This window comes from Culex pipiens, chromosome 2 (genome assembly GCF_016801865.2).
Source record: "Culex pipiens pallens isolate TS chromosome 2, TS_CPP_V2, whole genome shotgun sequence".
NCBI classification, from domain to species: domain Eukaryota; kingdom Metazoa; phylum Arthropoda; class Insecta; order Diptera; family Culicidae; genus Culex; species Culex pipiens.
This window is the reverse complement of record NC_068938.1, coordinates 93,781,763-93,802,726: the sequence shown is the minus strand read 5'-3', so window position 1 is coordinate 93,802,726 and position 20,964 is coordinate 93,781,763. Positions and strand designations below refer to the sequence as shown.

Genomic DNA, 20,964 nt, shown 5'->3' with positions numbered 1-20,964 from the left:
CCAACGAGTTCAAAACATTGAAGATCTGGCAACCCTGTCTCGAGATATGGTCACTTAAGTGACATTTATGTACTTTTTTGAAGCCGGATCTCACTTAAATGTATGTAAACTTTGTTCGAATCTATCATCCTACCTATCGTTGTTTAGGTTATTAAAAGACATTTCCAACGACTCCAAAACATTGAAGATCTGGCAACCCTGTCTCGAGATGTGGCCACTTAAGTGACATTTATGTACTTTTTGGATGCTGGATCTCACTTAAATGTATGTAAACTATGTACGGATCCACCATCCAACCCATCGTTAGTTAGGTTATCAAAAAACCTTTCTAACGAGTCGAAAACATTGAAGATTTGGCAACCCTGTCTCGAGATATGGCCACTTAAGTGACATTTATGTACTTTTTTGAAGCTGGATCTCACTTAATTGTATGTAAACTATGTCCGAATCTATCGTCTCACCCATCATTTAATAGGTTATCAAAAGACCTTTCCAACGAATCCAAAACATTGAAGATCTGGCAACCCTGTCTCGAGATATGGTCACTTAAGTGATATTGATGCACTTTTTGGAAGCCGGATCTCACTTAAATGTATGTAAACTATGTCCGGATCCACCATCCGACCCATCGTTGGTTAGGTTATCAAAAGACCTTTCCAACGAGTCCAAAACATTGATGATCTGGCAACCCTGTCTCGAGGTATGGCCACTTAAGTGATATTTATGTACTTTTTTATTCCGGATCTAAAAAATAGATGAAATTTTTGTACAATTCGATCAGGAAGGCTTCAACCACATAGGTGGATTAAGTTAGTTTTTTTATATTTTTCAAAAAAAGTTTAATTTTAAAATCGAGTCTTGAGAGTCTTCACCTCAAATTTCAAACAATTTGATCCATCCCATCTCGAGATATCGTGGCACCCGTAAACCAACTCGGTGTTTCGAGAAAAACGCTCAGAAAATTTGACAGTCCGCTTTGTCCGCAAAATGTTGAGCATAAAATCGTCTCTAACTCAGTTTAATCATGTTATATGTTCATGAAACTTTCAGGAGTGATTGAAAATCATCTTTTTAGTGAATTTAATAAATTTCCTGTAATATGAAATTTTGTGATTTTCTACATGTATGTAACCCCTTAAGGAAAAATCATGCATAATTGATCTTCAACTTTTGTAAATTCTTGTATAATGTTTATTTTTGAACTTAAAATCAATATGACACTTGCAGGATTTGGGATCACAGATCTTGGAAAAGTCGTGAAATTGTCAGAAAAAGGTTCATGACTTCATTAGTATTTTACGAATTTTGATAGTAGCATGACTGTTGTTACAATGAATTAAACATTTTGGGCCATATATTGTATCTCCATTTTAGAGCCTGGCTAGAGCTGAGTTTTCAAAATTTGTAATAGGCTTATTTATCTTCTCCTAGAAAAGTGTGCGATGCTATAAAAAATATAACGAATTTATAATCTTTGAAATTTAAAATCCCATGAGTGATTATTATACTGAGTAATTATTATAACTGTAACTCAAAAAAAAAATGATTTCAAATTACTTTTTTTCTGAACATAAATTGCCAAACGGTGTTTTCATAATAGAATTTTAGCATGAAGCAATTTATTATTAGAGTTCACATTTTATTTGAAGACTATGGATTCTAATGGCCCTTGTCAAATGATCAAAAATTTAACATAAATGGGATTTTCGTGATCGGAAATATTTGCATCATAAAACATTTGTTCGGAGTTTTTGAAAAATTCTATTCTCACGTATCCGATAAGGCTGGTACAAATATTTTTAAAAGTTTTTGTCACCCCCCCCCCCCTTCAAAATTGGCCCGAAAAATCAGGGGCAAAAAAAATATTTTTACAATAAACTTCAAAATTTCAATGAAAATTCAAGTGCAACCAGCTGAAATTAAATTAAAATACATTCTTCTGCGTTTTAAATCATTTTTAGCATGTTTGGGTTTATTAAAAAATCTTAAGATTTTTTGAAAATTTTCGATGCAAAATCTTTTTTTTCGATACAATTTTTGTTTTTGTCAGATCTTAGATTTTTTGAAAACTAATGATTGCAAAACAACTGAACTAGTGTAAAATGCATTTTAAAACACTTTTGTCATTTAAATGTGAAGACTATGGCTTGTTATTTAAATTTTTATATTTTTTATTTTTTTGCCCCCCCCCCCCTTGACCTCGGCCAGGGCCGAGGGACAAAAACTTTTTTAAATATTTGCATCGGCCTAAAGAAGATGATTAACATAACAAATATGGTGATAAGGTAATTCTAGATGAAATTTTCTGAACAACCTATCCGTCATGGGTTTTCTATGCAGATAAGACCTCTTGAAAATTTAATCTAGAATTATTCGAAAGGCTTCAAATATGATGGAATACATTTTTTTTAATCTCTAAGCTTAATAATCAGCTTTGATTTTATTTATATGAATCTTTTATCTATGACAATATTGCATACCGTAATCTGGGGCGAATCGGAACTTCAGTCTGAATAGGGACAGCAGTTTTTAGAGCACTTAAAGCTTTCAAATTTGGAAATGGATGTACACATTTTGTTGGTCTGAGTCTGTTCTAACCGAACTCAACCAGAAAAATCAAAATATTGTGCTCCAACATGGTTATAACTGCTGTCCCAATTCGCCCCATGTGTCCTGATTGACCCCAGTTTACGTTATTTATTTTGCAGAAAGTGTGAAAATCTAAAAAACTATAGGTTTAGTTTTAAAAATAAGTAATGATTTGATAAAAAATCAGTTGAAGAATTTTTTCATGTTTAATGCCTTTGAATTCTGTGCTGATTAACAAACGTAAAAAGAATATTGCTGGAACTATCAATGCTATTCGGAAATAAAAATCCTATTTATTTTTTCTCAATACTTATTATTGAAATGAATAAAATTCCTACAAAGTCCGCACAACAATTGCATTGCAACATTAACAGTGTAGTTTGGTTTTTTTTCATGTATTTCAAAAAAGTATTTTTTTCACAATCACACCCGCACTCAACTGAGCTGAATAATGGCCTCGAGAATAGTGCTCCTCCCAAAAAAAGTTCATCCGTTAAAACAAAAAAAAAATACTAGAAGTGTTGACTAAAGGAATCAAACTAGGGACCTTCGACAAACTAAATCAGTAACTTAGCTGCCTGGACCATCACAGCTTGGACAGAAGTTGAAGTATGACACTTGATGGAGATTTACTGCTTCAATTATCGAATGAATTCATTCGTTTTAAGGGCCCTCAATAAATTTGGAGGAAATTTTCTCACAACTTTGCTAAACAAAATTAAGCATCACCATAGAGAATTACTTAACATTTATGAAAATATAGAATACAACTCTTTTTGCAGATATTTTTTTCAGTTTTCGCCATTTTCAATTCCTCCTCGATTTTCCCAAGGCAAAATAATCTTCCTGCAATTAACGTCCCTCCCCTCGAGTGAAACGCAAATTACGCATTCAATGATTCGCAGGAAACCTCCGGTACCAAACAAAGCCCGCACAAAGTTGCTCGCTCCTCTCGGTGCAACAGTCCCATTACGTAACGCAACGGCAAAAAAAGAAAAAAAAAAAAAAAACATTCAGAATGGTTCACGAAGGTACAAAATCCCCGATAATAAACGTGTTCAATTTGTAGAAGATTCGCCAGTCTTTTCACCGGCTTCCATCCTTGTCGCAGGGCCACCCACGTCAAGCTGCTTGCTTTTTCTTCATTTTCCCAGGTATCACCACCCACCCAGCACCTCTCCGTTTCACCTGGGTTCCGCAATCAAACAGAGGCCATTTTTGTTATTTTCTATTCACCCAGACAATGGCGCGTATACGAACAAAAAATTCAAAGGGAAGAGGAATTTTCAAGTTTTGAATCATTCGTTTTGGCTGGGACAGGAAATTCCAGAGAAATAATTCAACAGTTCGCAAAGCGTTTACAAATCAAAGAGTCAGCAAATTCATTAAAAGTTAAATATTTAAGTGACCATTTCCGGGAACTTTTCACAAATATTGTATCAAATGATACCCGGACACCAGTTCCTCCCACCCAGCCATTCACAAAACGCACACGTGTACGTACAGAGCTCGACCCAAGAGATTGATGGTGAGGGTGTGCGGCGAAGAAACGGGAGGGAAGCAGAGTAAGCGCCAACTTTGATTGAGCGTAGCACCCGATTTTCGCCAGTGGAGTTCTATTTTTAGCAGCCACCCACCGCCTACACAACTGAACGGAAAGCTCCGGAATCCAGTGCCAGGGGTCGGGTTCCCGCAGGGGAGAAGCGGAAGGAGCAAGGAGTAGTGTTGTGGGGGTGAAAAACTGGGGACACCACCACCGGGCACAGGCAGCGCAGTGTACGACGGAGTTTGTGAGGATTGCGGAGGAGGGAAAAACTATTCATTGGTGGGAATGTAGACACCCTGTGACGGTTGGGACTTGGGCAAGTGGGGTCAAATGGGTGTTGATTGAGAGCAGAATTGAAAGTTTGTTTTTGAGTCATGCAATTTTTACAAAAGAATACAATATTTTTCATAAGGATTTTATTCTGGACAATACTTAGTAAATAAAAATGTTACTCGACCAACAGCAAACTTAGAAAAACGCTAGGCAAAAACTACACAGGAAAAAAAATCATGGTAATATTACATCTGGAAAGGGGTACATCTTTCATGTCAGAAAAAATGCGTTATTTTATCTCTTAAAATGTATAATTTTACCACTATTCTGGTGTAATGTCGGTTTTTCACTCTAAATTGAGGTAAAATAACATGATAAAAGAGGTAATATTCAATCTTTCAAAATTACACCTTCCCAATTTACACATTTTTTTTATGTGTACAAAGCAAAAAAAAGTGTAAATTTGGAAGGTGCAAATTTAGAAGGTTGAATATTACCTCTTTTATGATCAATTTAGACTAAAAATGTGACGTTACACCAGAATAGTGGTAAAATTACAAATTTTCAGAGGTAAAATTACACATTTTTTCTGACATAAAAGATGTACCCCTTTCTAGATAAAATATTACCATGATTTTTTTTCTGTGAGCATAGTTTATGATTATGTAAGTAATTCAATCAAAAAGTCCATCCTGACAGCTTAAAAAAACTCTCTAAAAATACAATTTTCAACTATTCCGCTAAACCAACGCCATAATTGCTTTACCACATTTGGGTGAAACAATGTAAGGCTGCGGTTGACCAGCAAACTGTGGCATGTGTGAACCGGCCCCGGCAATTGCACTTAAAAAGAGTCAATCGAGTTGACTCCACAATACAATATATGCAGCATCTTCGTCTGTTTGGTTGGTCCCGGCATACGCACGAGAGTCAGCTGGCCTTCTTCCTTCTAATCAAAGTGCGTCCTCATGAATCTCAATGAATGCAGAGTGCATTTTTCACACGATGCTTTCGCGCGACTCTTTTCCATATCTAGGGGTAACTTTTGAAAAATGATTAAGCTCAGATTTAAACACGCAGCTCATACCGCTCACAAGCTATTAGGACATTCACTGGAGTGAGTGAGATAAACTATTTGTTTACATCCAAGGTTACGTCATTTTGAAAAGTTGCAATAGGTTTCGTTGAGAAAGGGCGCCTGCAATATTCCACATCTTTTGCCGAGATCGGCCAATATCAGCTGGTGGCGAGGACGAGATGCATCGATCACTTAGTTACTGTTCTACATACGAAACATTTTAATGTGTGCTGTACGTACTTTGTACAGCCACCCATAGATCTATGATGCCGACACTAACAACATCGTCACTGTTATAGTACGTAATTATGATTGAGCAAACCACATGCGAAACAGTTTTGGCACTGGACATCTCGATCGTCACAACTTAATAACACGATTTTTAGAACTATAATTTATTTGAACATTGTATAAGTAGAACAATTCTCTGAGATTTTGGTCATTCGATTTTTTTTTGTATTTTTTAATCCGGCTGAAACTTTTTTGGTGCCTTCGGTATGCCCAAAGAAGCCATTTTGTATCATTAGTTTGTCCATATAATTTTCCATACAAATTTGGCAGCTGTCCATACAAAAATGATATCTGAAAATTCAATAATCTGTATCTTTTGAAGGAATTTTTTGATCGATTTGGTGTCTTTGGCAAAGTTGTAGGTATGAATATGGACTACACTGAAAAAAAAATACACGGTAAATTTTTTTTATTGATTTTCAATTTAACTTTTTGTCACTAAAACTTGATTTGCAAAAAAAAACGCTATTTATAATTTTTTTTATTTTTTGATATGTTTTAGAGGACATAAAATGCTAACTTTTCAGAAATTTCCAGAATGGGCAAAAAATCTTTGACCGAGTTATGATTTTTTGAATCAATACAGATTTTTTCAAAAAATCGAAATATTGGTCGCAAAAATTTTTCAACTTCATTTTTCGATATAAAATCGAATTTGCAATCAAAAAGTACTTTAGTGAATTTTTGATAAAGTGCACCGTTTTCAAGTTATAACCATTTTTGGGTAACTTATTTGGAAATAGTCACAGTTTTTCATTTTTTTAAAATAGTGCCCATGTTTGCCCACTGTTGAAAAAAAATATTTTTGAAAAGCTGAGGAAACTCTCTATATTTGGACTTTGTTGATACGACCCTCAGTTGCTGAGATATTGCCATGCAAAGGTAAAAAAACAGGAAAATTGATGTTTTCTAAGTCTCACCCAAACAACCCACAATTTTCTAATGTCGATATCTCAGCAACTTTAGATCCGATTTACAATGTTAAAACATGAAACATTTGTGAAATTTTCGAAAAAAATATTATCAAAAATTTAAAATCAAGACTAACATTTCAAAAGGGCCAAACATTAAATATTACGCCCTTTTCAAATATTAGTCTTGATTTAAAAATTTTGAAAATATTTTTTTCGAAATGATCGGAAAATTTCACGAATGTTTCATATTTTAACATTGTAAATCGGACCATTAATTGCTGAGATATCGACATTAGAAAATGGTGGGTTGTTTGGGTGAGACTTAGAAAACATCAATTTTCCTGTTTTTTAACCTTTGCATGGCAATATCTCAGCAACTATGGGTCGTACCAACAAAGTTCAATGAAGCAAAATATAGAAAATTTTCTCAGCTTTTCAAAAATATTTTTTTCAAGGGTGGGCAAACATAAGCACTAATTTAAAAAAATGAAAAACTAGGACTATTTTCAAAAAAGTTACCCAAAAATGGTTATAACTTAAAAACGGTGCACTTTATCAAAAATTCACTAAAGTACTTTTTGATTGCAAATTCGATTTTATATCGAAAAATGAAGTTGACAAATTTTTGCGACCAATATTTCGATTTTTTCAAAAAATCTGTATTGATTCAAAAAATCATAACTCGGTCAAAGATTTTTTGCCCATTCTGGAGATTTCTGAAAAGTTGGTATTTTATGTCCTCTAAAACATATCAAAAAATAAAAAAAAATTAAAAATAGTGTTTTTTTGCAAATTAAGTTTTAGTGACAAAAAGTTAAATTAAAAATCACCAATTTTGTTACCGTGTATCATTTTTTTTCAGTGTAGTCCATATCCATACCTACAACTTTGTCGAAGACACCAAATCGATCAAAAAATTCCTTCAAAAGATACAGATTTATGATTTTTCACATATCATTTTTGTATGGACAGCTGCCAAATTTGTATGGAAAATTATATGGACAAACTAATGATGCAAAAGGGCTTTTTTGGGTATACCGAAGGCACCAAAAAAGTTTCAGCAGGATTAAAAAACACAAAAATTGAAATTAAAGAGAAAAGACCGATTCCGTAGAGAACTGCTCAGTACTTACAATGTATCTGTTGAAATAAGGCATTTTTCCGGGAATTATTCATAAAAAACCCTACCCTATGTTGGCATAGCTGCATAAATAACACCTGCGGTAGGTAGGTAGTGATCAAGAAATTTTCCATAAATAATTTGCAAAATAATTGGAAGTTGGTGATTTTTTGTGATTCAACAGTACTGAATTAAACTGAATAAGAGTTTCAGGATATACTGTGCCCATCTTCAACACAAATACACTATCTGTAATAATTAAAAACACGTCTTTACTAGAAGGAGGCCGCAGTGCCAACCATTCGAATGGAATCAAATGGACTTACAACCACAAAGACTCCATAAACAACTTCACTTCCGCAGTTTTTCAAAATAAATGCCGATTTCGTTTTCTACCTTCCTAAGATTTGTTGACTTCAATGTTGACTACACCGATTTTTAATCCTTGCGATCGATTTAATGATCGATTACAATACTTGACAGTTCCAAATTGAGGCCGCTTTGCGAACCAATATTCAGCTCCCAGCTCCCAGCCTCTTAGAGTTTCAATTTTATGAAAATAGAGTTTTCCTTAATTAGCCCTCTCAGCTCTCGGTATCTTCTCGGAAACTATTTGTTCAATTTACTGTAAAAAAAATGGAACATGTGTAGATTTTCTAACCTAAAAAAAATTGAAATTATAAAACGAAGCTCATCATGTTAATTGTTCATAATAACTGTATAATAATAATAATAACCCTTCAAAGATTACTCATCAATCTAAAATTTCGAAATCTTTCCAAAGCTTTGTATTATTTATCATAAACTAAAAGAGGCTCTATCTTAATTACCTGTTCAGTTTAATCAAAAATATAAAAAATGGGAGTTTTTTCAGCTTTTCGAAAACATATTTGTCCCTATTTTGGGCCTAGTACCTATATTGGGTCTACCAAACTTAATTCAACGAAATTGTGCATTTCACCAAATCTGGCTGGAGTCTGTCACTTGAGAATGATTCGTCCCTCTTAAATTAGAAATAATGCAATTAATATATCACTCTTCGCTTTTTTTTGGCAGATTGCTACTTGCTCATTAGGTCCAAAATTTTCACCACTTTTGCTTACCGCTCCCTGACAGCGTCACGGTGATCATCGCTCAGCACACGAAAGAGAGCCGTCCCCCGAATCTTAAACACCGGCAGTATGTTTTTATTCGTGGATTGCACAATCCCGTTGCAAAAACAATCACTAAACTGCTACCAAATCAAAATGATAACTGATTAAAGTTACTTCGTCCATCTCGGAGAGAATGGATATATTTACGGTACAAAAATGATTAAATTTCTCGGCCTTATACAGCGATATAAAGTGTTGTTATTAAACATGTGATTAAGTACGAGCATAAGCAATAAAAAAACAACTTATTCATGTAATATAAGCAAGGCTGCCTATAGCAGCCTTTGAGAAATCATCAAATTAAAAGTGCGCTCGGCATAGTAGGCCCAAAATAGGAACAAATACCCTATCGAGGGTGTTTTCCTTGATGAAGTATTTTAAATTGTAAACAATAAAACATTTTTGGAAAAATACCAAAAAATGCCTGTAACTTATAAACGGTCCGCTTTATAGAAAAAAGTGAAGTTATTATCGATTTCAGATTTGTTTTTTTAATCTAATCTAATCTAATCAGACCCTAGTGCAGCCAATCTTTCGAAGGGGTCCTGGGGGTGCCTTAAGTTAGATGACACCTAGCACTCTTCTTGTCATTTGTTAACATTTGTAGTGCGCCATTGCATCGGAATGCATTGAAACATCACAAGCGTTAAAGCGGCCAGGCCTACTGCGCAAAGCCGTATCGCAGAGATGATTCGTAATTGGGTTGAGTTTGAGCACTGAGTGTTCGAACAACAACACAATTCTGAATCGACAGGGGAGGAAGAAGCGTGGGGACACACCACCATACGCTCCGAGATTTGGTTGTATTTGTTGGGAGCACCATGCTAAGAAGGTTTGGTACTCCGGGGCCCTCTGGGATGGGATATTGTATTTTCACGAATGCCCTGGACCCTATTTACCGTGGTCATAGCGCCATAAACTCGCTCTCTGTAACAGTATTCCTAATTCCAGTCTACGCTCACCAAGTCGTCATGGCCTAGTGGTTAGCATTTTTGCTTACCAATCCAAAGGATGGAGGATCGAACCCCGCCTCGAGCGACTTTGATTTTTCGTTCATTATTCATCATTTCAAATTTATGTGTTCTTAGCTTTCTCGTTGGGAGCAGATGGGAATCGAACCCAGAACCATTCGCTCACAAAGCGAAAACCGTAACCAGTCAGCCACGGCCGCACCCAATCGTTTTCAGATTTTATTTTGCATATAAAATTTGTTTTTGAAATGAACTAAGTATAACCTACAACTTTGCCGAAAACACCCCATCGATCAGAAAATGTCTTCTCGTGATACAGATTTTCGAAATTGTATGATGCTAGGAAAAACTGATACCGTAAAACGGGGTGACTTTGATAGCCGGGGTGACTTTGATAGGTTTGCGATTTTTCCGCAAAATGAAGAGTACAATTAAAATACGTAAGGAATGGTTCAGAAACATACTGACCGTGGTAGAGAAGTGTTCAAAGTACCTCATGAAGAACTTTTCATAAATTTTTGAAAAGTTTATAAAGTTAGTTAAATATAGTTAAGAAAATGTGGATGAAAGTCATTATTTTAAACTTCTCAAAGTGTCATGATTTTCTCTATGAACATGATTTTTAATCGGAAAACGGAATGCATTTTCGGATTCTTTGGAAAATTTTCCACTAGGAGAAGGTTAAATAAGTTTGTAAATAATAAATAATATGTGTTTTTGAAACACAATTTAAAAAAATCTCCAAATTTATAGGCAAATTCAGTTGAACAAATTTCATGTAAAATGTGAAAACTTATGATTGGTGCATCGAATTCGGTTTAAAATGCAATATAAATCGATAATTTTATAAACAAAACTATTTTTAACAAATTTCAGGCAAAATACCGACTTTTTAACAATTTTATCTAAAATTTATATGTATTTTGTTAAAAAGCTTATACACTTAGTTAACTAAATATAAACATTGATTTTTTTCTTACAAACTATATCAGCTACTTTAGTGATGGTACATTTAACGTACAAATAAAGTTTGAACATCTTAAATATGATTTTAACAAGAAAAACTATGACTATCAAAGTCACCCCGGAATTAAAACTAAGAATTTTTAACGTAACTATTTTTCTAAACACTATTGAAAAAACTTTTTTTTTCCAAAATAGTGCATGGACTTTGTAAGGCCTACCCCAGTACATGTCTTAAAAATAATAATCTTGAGAAAAACCTTACCTGTTGGAAAATATTCTAAAAACAAATTGAAATCCTATCAAAGTCACCCCGGTTTACGGTAATTTAAAATGGCTTCTTTTGACATAGGGGAATGCGTGGACAAAGTTTCATTCAAATAAAAAACAACAGATTATAGAGAATCGTAAAGAATTGCCCATAAGGGTTTGTTTAATACGAGAATCATAAAGAGGCGTTCCAAAAATAGACAAAAAATTATATTATTGTTCAGAGTGATCATTTGTAGTGCTTTATAGATCATCGTTATGTACTTCACTGATTCCGTTGATGATTGCATTGATCTCATCCAAAACTGCAAAGTTCATCAACATAGCGCGCACACTGCCCACTCCCATGTATAATTCGCTTCCCAAACTTCTCGCATTCACCCCCAAACTCTCGCCAAAACTAGAACGAAAGAAACGAAGAAAAAAATATGGAATAGTAATCAACATTGTGTCCACACACTGAGAACATACTTTGCGCCTTCCGAATCACTCGTCTGCGAAGACGATCTTCGCTCTAAGCACATGTACTAAGTCACAGAATCAAGTTGCGTTGGTGCGGCTATAAAATGGTTTGCGGGCGCGCATCTAAATTCAGTTGTTCTGGAATTATTAGCGCGTGCGGTTTGGTTGAGCCCCGGGAACCCGAACGTCTCGGAGTGATAAGGACTAGTGACAATTTGTTTTTGGACGTGCCAGGAGTGCCTTAGAAAGTGTCCGGATTTCCTGGTTTCCTGCTTTGTGCGTGGATATCTTGGCTCGGAGTTTGGAGAAGTAGGTGCGGATCGATACTTGGATTAACAGTGATTTTGGGGATATTTGAGTGATTGGTTCGTGCTTGATAAACCGGAAGTGGATTAGATGGACTGAGAAGAGGCGGATTCTAGCAAATCAATCTGAAAAAGTTACATCCTCGTGCTAATCTAAACTGACTTTGTGGATTTTCGTGCACTTTCCAGCAAATTCGTCAATGTGAATAAAAATCAAAACCCCTTCGTTTCAGTTAGAAAGTGGTAAAAATCTTCGAAAAAGCACACGAAACCTTATCAGCAGAGATTCGTTCTCACAGTGACATAATCGCATTAGAACATAACTAGACCAGTGAATGAACGCGGCCACCCAAAAAAAAGGTCAAAATATATGTGAGCTTGTGATGCAGCCGATTTCAAAGCGCGAAATTGCGCAACTTTTGATTTGGGAACGCGAGTTGTGTTTATGTTTGAACCGGCGTTTTAGAAGGAGTAAAAACTGGAAGAAAGATGCTTATCAGTTTTTTTGGTGGGAATATGTGCACATGAGAAACATGTTTGAAACAATTGTAACGGTTGAATGAGGAAAAATCATGTAATCAGAACAAAATAAAATATTTTTGAGTATTGCTTAGGTGGTTCAAGCTGGGGTCAATATTGGATTACAGAGCATACAAAAACTAAAAAAGATCTTAGAGATCTTCCTGTTATCATGCAATCCAAATTACGACGACAATTACCATGGCTGTGGAGTTGGCAAAATTTTGAACAACTTTTTACAGGAGTTGACTATACTTCACAGCCCTGAAGTAACATTACTTAAAAATAATCTAATGACCACATTGAGATCCTAAGTCAATACTAAATCCTTAAAATTATCCCACCAGGATCCTCCCCTAGCTTCGCGGTTCCACCAGCCACTGCGTGCAATCCAGTCAACAACACAATGTGCTAAAAATCCCGCGAGTGGTACAGTCAGAACCGCCTCGCAATGAAGATTCGAATCCGGCACACGGTTCTGCCGTTGCTGCTGCTAGCTGTGATATTGATCGACCAGATCCAGTGCCAAGAAGAAGATGGCGCAGCTCCGGTGAAAGTTTCGAAAAAGAAAAGCAAAAAAGCCAAAAAGAAGACAGTCACGGTGACGAAAGCCGTCCCGAGGCCACCCAGGGAACGACCACAAGCCGATGCACCGCCGGCCTATTCCGACTACGAGAACACGTACGATCAGTACGATTACGGCGATGGTGATGACGAGGGCGAAAATGGATCCCGCCAAACGGAGGCCTCGTTCCGCCAGCCGGACAACGAGATCCCCGTCGATGCCGCTCCGGCGCCTCACATCACGGTCAGCGTGAGTCCGCTCGAGCCGGAATCGATCGTGCAGCCGTTCACCTGCCATTACGAGGGCAAATGGTACCGCGAGCAGGAACAGTTCCAATCGGGTTACCAGGGCTGTGCCACGTGCAGGTGTCGGAACAAGCAGGTCGTATGCGACGAAGCCGACTGTCCGAAGATCAAAGCGGACGTCAGTGTGACCGTTATACCGCGAACTACGACCACAACGACTACGACGACGACGACTCCGGTTCCGGAGTATGATGCCGCCCAGCTGGGCAATCGATTGCCGCTTGCACCTGCCGGAGAGCCGGGTACTCCCGGTGAAAGTGGTGTGCCTGGTTCTCCCGGAACTCCGGGTGTTCCTGGATTGCCGGGACCTCCTGGCCCTGTACCGGACCTGACCTACTTCACGCAACAGCTGCAGGACTCGATGGCTGGATCCGACAAGGGTCCCGGACCGGATAACTTCCAGTACATGCAGGCACAGGTGGGACCAGTTGGTCCACGGGGACCTCCCGGCCCTTCCGGAGTGTCGGGGCCTCAAGGTTTTCAGGTAAGTTCAGTAGTGGAGAAACTCTTCCTGTGTAATAACTGTAACAATTCAACCCCCGCAGGGAACGAGAGGTGAACCTGGTGAACCTGGACCGCCCGGAGTTGCGGGACCCGGTGGTCCTCGTGGTCTTCCGGGGCCTCCCGGTAAGGATGGCGCACCCGGTGACGACGGTGAAGCCGGTCCACAAGGTATCGTAGGCCAACCTGGGCCTCGGGGCTTACCGGGCTTGCCCGGCGTTCCAGGAATCAAGGGTCATCAAGGATTGCCCGGATTGGACGGACCAAAAGGAGAGCAGGGCAACAGCGGTGAAAAAGGTTCCGTAGGTTCCATTGGACCAATTGGTGCTCCAGGACCAGTGGTAAGTTGAATCGCGACGAGGACATCTGGCCGAAACTAATTTTTTGAAATACTTTTATTTAAGGGTCCTGCTGGACCCCGTGGCGAACGAGGACGAGAAGGTCCTCCCGGACCGAATGGACTTCGAGGAATCGATGGCATCGCTGGACCACCAGGTCAACCCGGACCAGTCGTAAGTTTCTAATTTCTGTAGTTTTTGTTCGGCAACTGAGCTTTGTTTAACCGGGCTGCTTATTATTGTTCTGAGAATGTTCTTTGTCATACGGGTCAGGTCTGTAACATAAACACATTTTTTGAAATGAGCAATCCAGATTTTTTAAACAAAGATGGCGTTACGAATTGCGTACGCCCAAAATGTCAAAATCGCGCAGTGGTACCAACATTAGAAAAAAGTGTGGCTGTCATGCCATGGCACACTTTTTTTTTGTTAAAATCTGGATATCCTGTATCGATGAGTTTGCAAGTAGCATATCATAACTGAGTTAAGTCCTCGGACAAGTTACTGAACAAGTAATAAGACTTCATCTACTAAACTTACAAATGCCTCCAATCACAGGGCAAAGCTGGACCACCCGGATTTCCAGGAACCCCAGGCAACAAGGGAGATATGGGTGCCCAAGGACCCAAGGGTAGCCAAGGTCCGCAGGGACCCCGTGGTGAATCAGGAAGACCGGGACAACCGGGAGAACCTGGTCTGAACGGTCCACCAGGAAAGGATGGCGCTGCCGGTGAGAAAGGTTCCAGCGGATCTCCCGGTTTGGCTGGCCCACCCGGTTTTCCTGGGCCTCGCGGAGCTCCTGGCTTGAACGGTAGTCCAGGTGATGTCGGATCGAAGGGAGAGCCGGGTCTTCCCGGAGATCGAGGATACAAGGGAGAGTCGGGTATCAAGGGAGAATCCGGAACTCCGGGGCCGCGAGGCTTACCTGGAGCTGCCGGTCCAGAAGGAAAACGTGGCAAGCGTGGTATGAAGGGACCCACTGGATTGGCTGGGCCACAGGGAGAACGTGGTCTTCCGGGAATTCCCGGATTGCCCGGTCCTGATGGAGCACAGGGTATCAAAGGTCAGAGTGGAGATCGGGGAGCTCCAGGACCGCAAGGAACCAAGGGTTCAACTGGTGATCCAGGATCTCCTGGACAACCTGGTATCCAAGGATTGAGAGGACCCGCCGGCCGTTCCGGTGCACAAGGTAAAGCAGGAGCGCCAGGAGAGAGAGGCCCACCCGGAGCGGATGGCAAGGTATGACTCCTTCTGTCATTTGGTTCAACAGATCATAAATCTTAACCTTATTACAGGTAGGAGAACCCGGTCACCAAGGTCTCCAAGGATTACCTGGTCCCATTGGTTTGCCTGGAGATAAAGGTTTCACAGGTGAACCAGGCAAAGATGGAGACATTGGACCGCCGGGACCTTCTGGACCCCGTGGTGATGCTGGAAAAGATGGTCCACCTGGCATTTCAGGACCACCGGGTCCGCCCGGAAATGACGGCGATCGTGGACCACCTGGAGCCGCTGGTATGTTCATCACAGCAACTATTGATTAGTGAAGTTCGAGAGATGATAGAACATTTCTTCCAGGACCACGTGGATTCCAGGGATTGCCAGGAACGCCTGGAAACCCAGGAGCGCCAGGAAAAGACGGTCAAACTGGACAACCGGGTCCGTCAGGACCAGCAGGACAACCCGGAATTCGTGGCGAACGAGGATTCCCCGGCGAACGTGGTCCAATCGGAACACCGGGAACTCCAGGATTACGTGGGGAGGCTGGTGCTCAGGGCAATGATGGGCCACCGGTGGGTATATGTTTGCGAATTAGTTGGGACGGTTTGTAACGAAGACTTGTATACGATAGGGTTCTCCGGGTCCGGTTGGCATGAAAGGTCACCAAGGTGCACCAGGCATTATCGGTATGCCTGGTCTGAGAGGACTTCCTGGTCCAGCCGGCGAAAAGGGAGAACGTGGTTCTCTTGGTCCAGTTGGACCTGAAGGTATTGTAGATCAACAACACAATTAAACCTTTAAACAATTTTTTCATAACTTTCAAGGACCCGCCGGTAGAACGGGTGAACGAGGTCCCCAAGGCCCTGTGGGTCCAACTGGGCCTCCGGGAGAACCTGCTGAAAAGGGAGAACCAGGAACGCCAGGAATTTCCGGCGAACCTGGTACTCCGGGAGCAGTCGGCGAAAGGGGTCCAGTGGGACCGCAAGGATTACAGGGTTTCCCGGGGCCGCAAGGTCCGGTCGGAGCATCGGGTCCCAAGGGAGATCGTGGCCAAATGGGGCTGAAGGGCGAACAAGGAAACAGTGGTAACCCTGGAACACCCGGAGAACCTGGACCGCAGGGCTTGATTGGATTAACCGGAAGTAAGGGAGCTCGAGGCGAGGCTGGCTTACGTGGCGAAACTGGCTCGATGGGCGCTCCTGGAAGACCGGGAGACCCGGGTGCAGCGGTAAGATGCCTTAAAATTATGTATTTGATGAGATAAAGAGTCGGTTTGTATTTCATAGGGACAACCCGGAAACTCTGGTCCACCAGGACCAGCTGGAATAGCTGGACAGAAAGGAAACCCTGGAGATACTGGCAGATCTGGCAACCCAGGACCTCCAGGTTGGTTATCAAATGTAACATTTTGCAGATAATCGTCTACAACGAAATTTTCTCTCAAGGAATACCGGGACAGCCTGGACCGGAAGGTTTGAAGGGACAAGCTGGCAGTGATGGGCCATCAGGACCAGCTGGAAATCCTGGACCCCAGGGCGCCCCAGGTGATCGTGGAATGCCAGGTCTCCCGGGACCAAGCGGACAGCAGGGTGCACGTGGACTTCGAGGTGCCGCTGGGGAACCAGGTCAACCGGGAAAACCAGGTCACGATGGTCCACAGGGTGTACCGGGAATGTCCGGACCTCCGGGACCTCCAGGACCAGCTGGTGATCAAGGTAACTGAGAGTTCATTCAATGTAAAGCGAATTGTAGAGCTTCACGTAATTTTTTTCAACTAGGAATTGAGGGACCGGTTGGTAAACCTGGTCCGCCGGGCATTGCTGGACGTGTCGGTGACAAGGGTCCGATTGGGTCCCCTGGTGCACAGGGTATTTCGGGTGCTCCCGGACTTCCCGGTCCTCCAGGGCCACAAGGTCAAATTGGTCAAACCGGTGAAAGGGGATTACGCGGTGAAACAGGATCACAGGTAACGTTATTCAGTAGAATAACTGTTTAAGAACACCATCTTACTAACTTTTCTTATTGTTTTGACAACAGGGTATTGATGGACCGCCAGGTCCACGAGGAAAGCCAGGACCGCCTGGTTTGGATGGCCCCAAGGGTGACGCTGGTGAGCATGGACAGAAGGGTGTCAAGGGTCATCGAGGTTTGATCGGTCTGCAAGGGTTACCGGGACCTGCGGGAAATCCTGGCGATAAGGGTGATGTTGGTCCGGCTGGACAGCCCGGTAAACCTGGTGAAGCTGGTCCTCGCGGTCCTCCCGGCAGAGATGGTTCCCCGGGTCCGCAGGGTATGCTGGGTATGGCAGGTCCGCGAGGTCCTCCCGGAAACGATGGCAAGCATGGACAGAGTGGACTTCCAGGTCCCCCCGGTCCTCCTGGTCCTCCAGGTGATGGAGTCGGTTATGACGCAGCTGCTTTGGCGGCGCTGCTTGGCCACGGACAAGTAAGCAATATGAAGGGTCCGGATCCGAACCTGGGCGATGAGCCAATGAAGTTCAGCAAGGTGTTTGACCTTACCGAAGAGGAGCGCCGACAACTGGTTGAGACGGCTTACGAACGATTGAAGACGGCTTTCGGAACGTTCAAGAAGCCAGACGGTAAGCAAGCTTCACCGGCCAAGACCTGCAGAGACTTGTTCGCTGCCTATCCGGAGTATACGTCTGGCCATTACTGGATTGATCCTAACGAGGGAGATGTCCGAGATGCCATTCTGGTCTATTGTGATGCCCAACAGAAGTCGTCATGCGTGCTTCCGCAACCACTCAGGACCAAGGAGCTGCACCACGTCGGTGATGAAACCGAGGTTTGGCTAGGAGAAATGGAAGCCGGCATGAAGATCACGTACAAGGCCGACAGTAACCAGATCGGATTCCTGCAGCTTCTGTCGGCATCGGCATCGCAGAACGTGACCTACCACTGCAAGAACAGCGTAGCATTCTACAACAAGGAGAAGAACAGCTATCGCCAGAGCTTGAAGCTGCTGGCATGGAACGACGCCGAACTGACGGCCCGAGGTCCCCAACGGCTGCGGTACGAAGCCACCGTGGACGAGTGCCAGTACCGTGCCCCGACGTACGCTCAATCGATCCTGACCTACCGGACGGAGAAGCCTACGAGGTTGCCGATCATCGATATTGCCGTGCGCGATGTCGGCGAGCTAAACCAACAGTTTTGGATCGAAATCGGGGCGGTTTGTTTCTACTAAAAAGTGGTCGGACAGAAGCCAAAGTTAGATAAATATTTAGTTAGAGTTACCATAAAAGACTTGAAGAAACGCAAAAAAAGAATCAATTTACAAATCAAAGCACTGCCGAGAGAAACTGCCAGTGTGCGAAGAAGTGATATTTATTATACCAAAAACATCTTGTAGCAAGATCTTACAACTAAGTCTAGCGTAGGTCCCCCTTGTAGTTTTATGTAACGTTAAGATCTTCTAGACAAAGTGTGTGTGTAAAATAAAGAAGAAATTAAACAAAAATTTCCTACCATTTAGTCACATCCTAACGTACCCGACGTGCCCTTTGACGTCATCAGTTGCGGTAGCACCCCTCACTATGAACTGAATTAAGTCGTGTCAGAAGGGGGAGGTGTAGGGAGCCGCCTCGCCCCAAGCATGGTGTAGCATACAGTTCTAAAAATAGTTCGTCATTCGGCACCGCCTTTCCATCAAGTGCTGTCGTGCATCGAAAATCAAAGTTTTCACCATCCCCCCCCCCCCCCCCCTCCCACGAAGACAAACGTCCGAAGAACTTGTGTTGTGTGCTTTTTTGGTCTGTTGGAAAACTTTGCGAAGCAATTTCACAGATATTTTGATTATTTTCTGCAATGCCAGCAGCTGCGCTGTCTGTGTGCAGAAACTTTGCTTTGCTTCAATGCTTTGGTACAATCTTGAGATTTACGAAGGATTATGATAAGTTTGGCTAAAAATAAAAGTTGTGTGAATGGGGTTTCGCTGCGTGGGTGGAATCCAGCATTGGAAGTCCTTTATTTTATTAGCAAATTTGATTACATTGGCTGATTCGTTCTGCTAAATCAGTTTAATCATGGAATGCCAATAAAGTTGTTTGCCATGTCAATAACTTTGGCTCTAGCCATTTCCGTTGAGCCGGACTTATCCTAAAGGGCAAGTTATTGGAACAAATAGCTTCATTTTTTTATGCTGTCCATTTCAACGCATATGAATCGCCAGACTTGGTGATTGCTGTTTGAGTGGAAATGAGAATGTTGGAACAATGTTTTCCAGCATATATTCATTATCCTAGGCACTGTCAGTGGAAATGATAAATTGAACGTCTTGTTGCTCGAGCTATAATTATAAATGATATTCTGTAAGTTGTCCCAAAAGGTCGTAGCGATAAAAGCAACATGTCCTTCGACGCAAACTCCGTCAACCTGTGACCCACCCTGTTTAGGGTAAAAAGAGGGGGTCATTTTCACCCCCCGAGTTGAGCATATCGAAATGATGGATGTTTGTTCTGACACGTGTTTGCCCACGTTTGCTTCTCGAACAATGAAAAGCATTCTAGTCGAGCAGTCAGATAAGTCGAGTGACAGTGTTTTCTGAGCCGTGGATTCGTATTAAAATAACATTGGCATTTCATGATTGGAAGGTTAATGGATTTCATGGGAATTCGTTTGAATGCCTCGGGTAAAATGTCGAGGTTAAACCAAGCGTAACTGATTTTCAGATTTTCAGCAGTTAAATCACTCATTTAGTTAACCCTCTACAACCCAACCCCGCCTTTGACGGGCTTCGATTTAAAAGCCAAAAAAAATCAAACAATTTTGTTCTTTAAAAAGCATTGGAAAGAAGAATTCTTAAAATTTCTAGAAAATTTATGGGCTGGAAGTTTTATTTGTTTTGCACAAATTAAAGTAAAGATTTTCGTAGAACAATCGTTGCACAAAATGATCTCTTGAACACGGGAAAAATAAAAATTTTCAAAAAAAACATTTAGGCAGTAGAGGGTTAATTAACATAAGAATAAAGTAAAAAAAAACATGAAAAATTTCACTTTTTTAATTTAAATAAATATAAATATGGATGTCTACCAGTACTTGCTACTCTGTCATTGACCATGACCTCCAAAAATTGCTTCTTAGACCACAACATTTTTCTTTTTTTATCTGTCGCAAAATTCTTAAATTTGGTTGAAAGCATCCTTCTTTAAAAATATACTGGAAAATTTTCACAAAATGACGCACAAAATGTTTAAAATTGCATAATTTTCTGTGTCCCCTTCATACCCTCAACCAGGGTTGCGAATGAGCGAGCGAGCCCGAAGCTTTGCTCGCTCATTCATGAGCATGAAGACTTGCTCGTGCTCGCTCCTGCTCATCGCATGCTCTCGCGCTCATCTGCAAAGTAAGTAGATTTTTGGTTGATGAACCTCGCACCAAAATGTGATGCTCATTTTTAGAGTCTTTTTAAAGGTTTTATGAACTATTGTCTTTCATATGTTTAGAGGACCTATGAGCAATTCTCTACCAAAACCGGAAATGGATTTTATTTGTATTTTTTGATTTGGCTCAAACTTTGTGGGGGCCTTCCCTATGACCAAAGAAGCCATTTTGCAT

The 20,964-nt window shown here is 41.0% G+C and overlaps 2 protein-coding genes across 8 annotated transcripts in view; one reads left to right on the top strand and one right to left on the bottom strand.

Moving 5' to 3' along the window:
- The window catches only part of LOC120415465 (receptor-type tyrosine-protein phosphatase N2), a 69,765-nt gene that overhangs the window by 22,810 nt on the left and 25,991 nt on the right, over positions 1-20,964 (bottom strand). The window lies entirely within an intron of this gene.
- Positions 11,409-18,980, top strand: LOC120415464 (collagen alpha-1(I) chain-like). Of its 2 annotated transcripts, none has more exons than XM_039577017.2 (13): positions 11,409-11,940; positions 12,803-13,809; positions 13,871-14,167; positions 14,231-14,338; positions 14,723-15,403; positions 15,460-15,679; positions 15,743-15,957; positions 16,017-16,152; positions 16,210-16,613; positions 16,672-16,771; positions 16,831-17,100; positions 17,164-17,351; positions 17,423-18,980. In XM_039577017.2, the coding sequence occupies exons 2-13, from the start codon at positions 12,907-12,909 to the stop codon at positions 18,590-18,592; spliced, it is 4,692 nt and encodes a 1,563-aa protein (XP_039432951.1). In that variant the 5' UTR covers positions 11,409-11,940; positions 12,803-12,906; the 3' UTR covers positions 18,593-18,980. The 2 variants fall into 2 exon arrangements, with proteins under 2 accessions (XP_039432951.1, XP_039432949.1); XM_039577015.2 differs by having other exon boundaries at positions 11,410-11,944.

What these genes read in the sequence shown, in the direction of transcription:
- LOC120415464 (XM_039577017.2), top strand. Translation starts at nt 12,907, where the DNA reads ATGAAGATTCGAATCCGGCACACGGTTCTGCCGTTGCTGCTGCTAGCT. An exon ending in CAGGTCAACCCGGACCAGTC is followed by an intron (nt 14,339 to 14,722) that starts GTAAGTTTCTAA and finishes CTCCAATCACAG; the next exon opens with GGCAAAGCTGGACCACCCGG. An exon ending in CGGGAGACCCGGGTGCAGCG is followed by an intron (nt 16,614 to 16,671) that starts GTAAGATGCCTT and finishes TGTATTTCATAG; the next exon opens with GGACAACCCGGAAACTCTGG.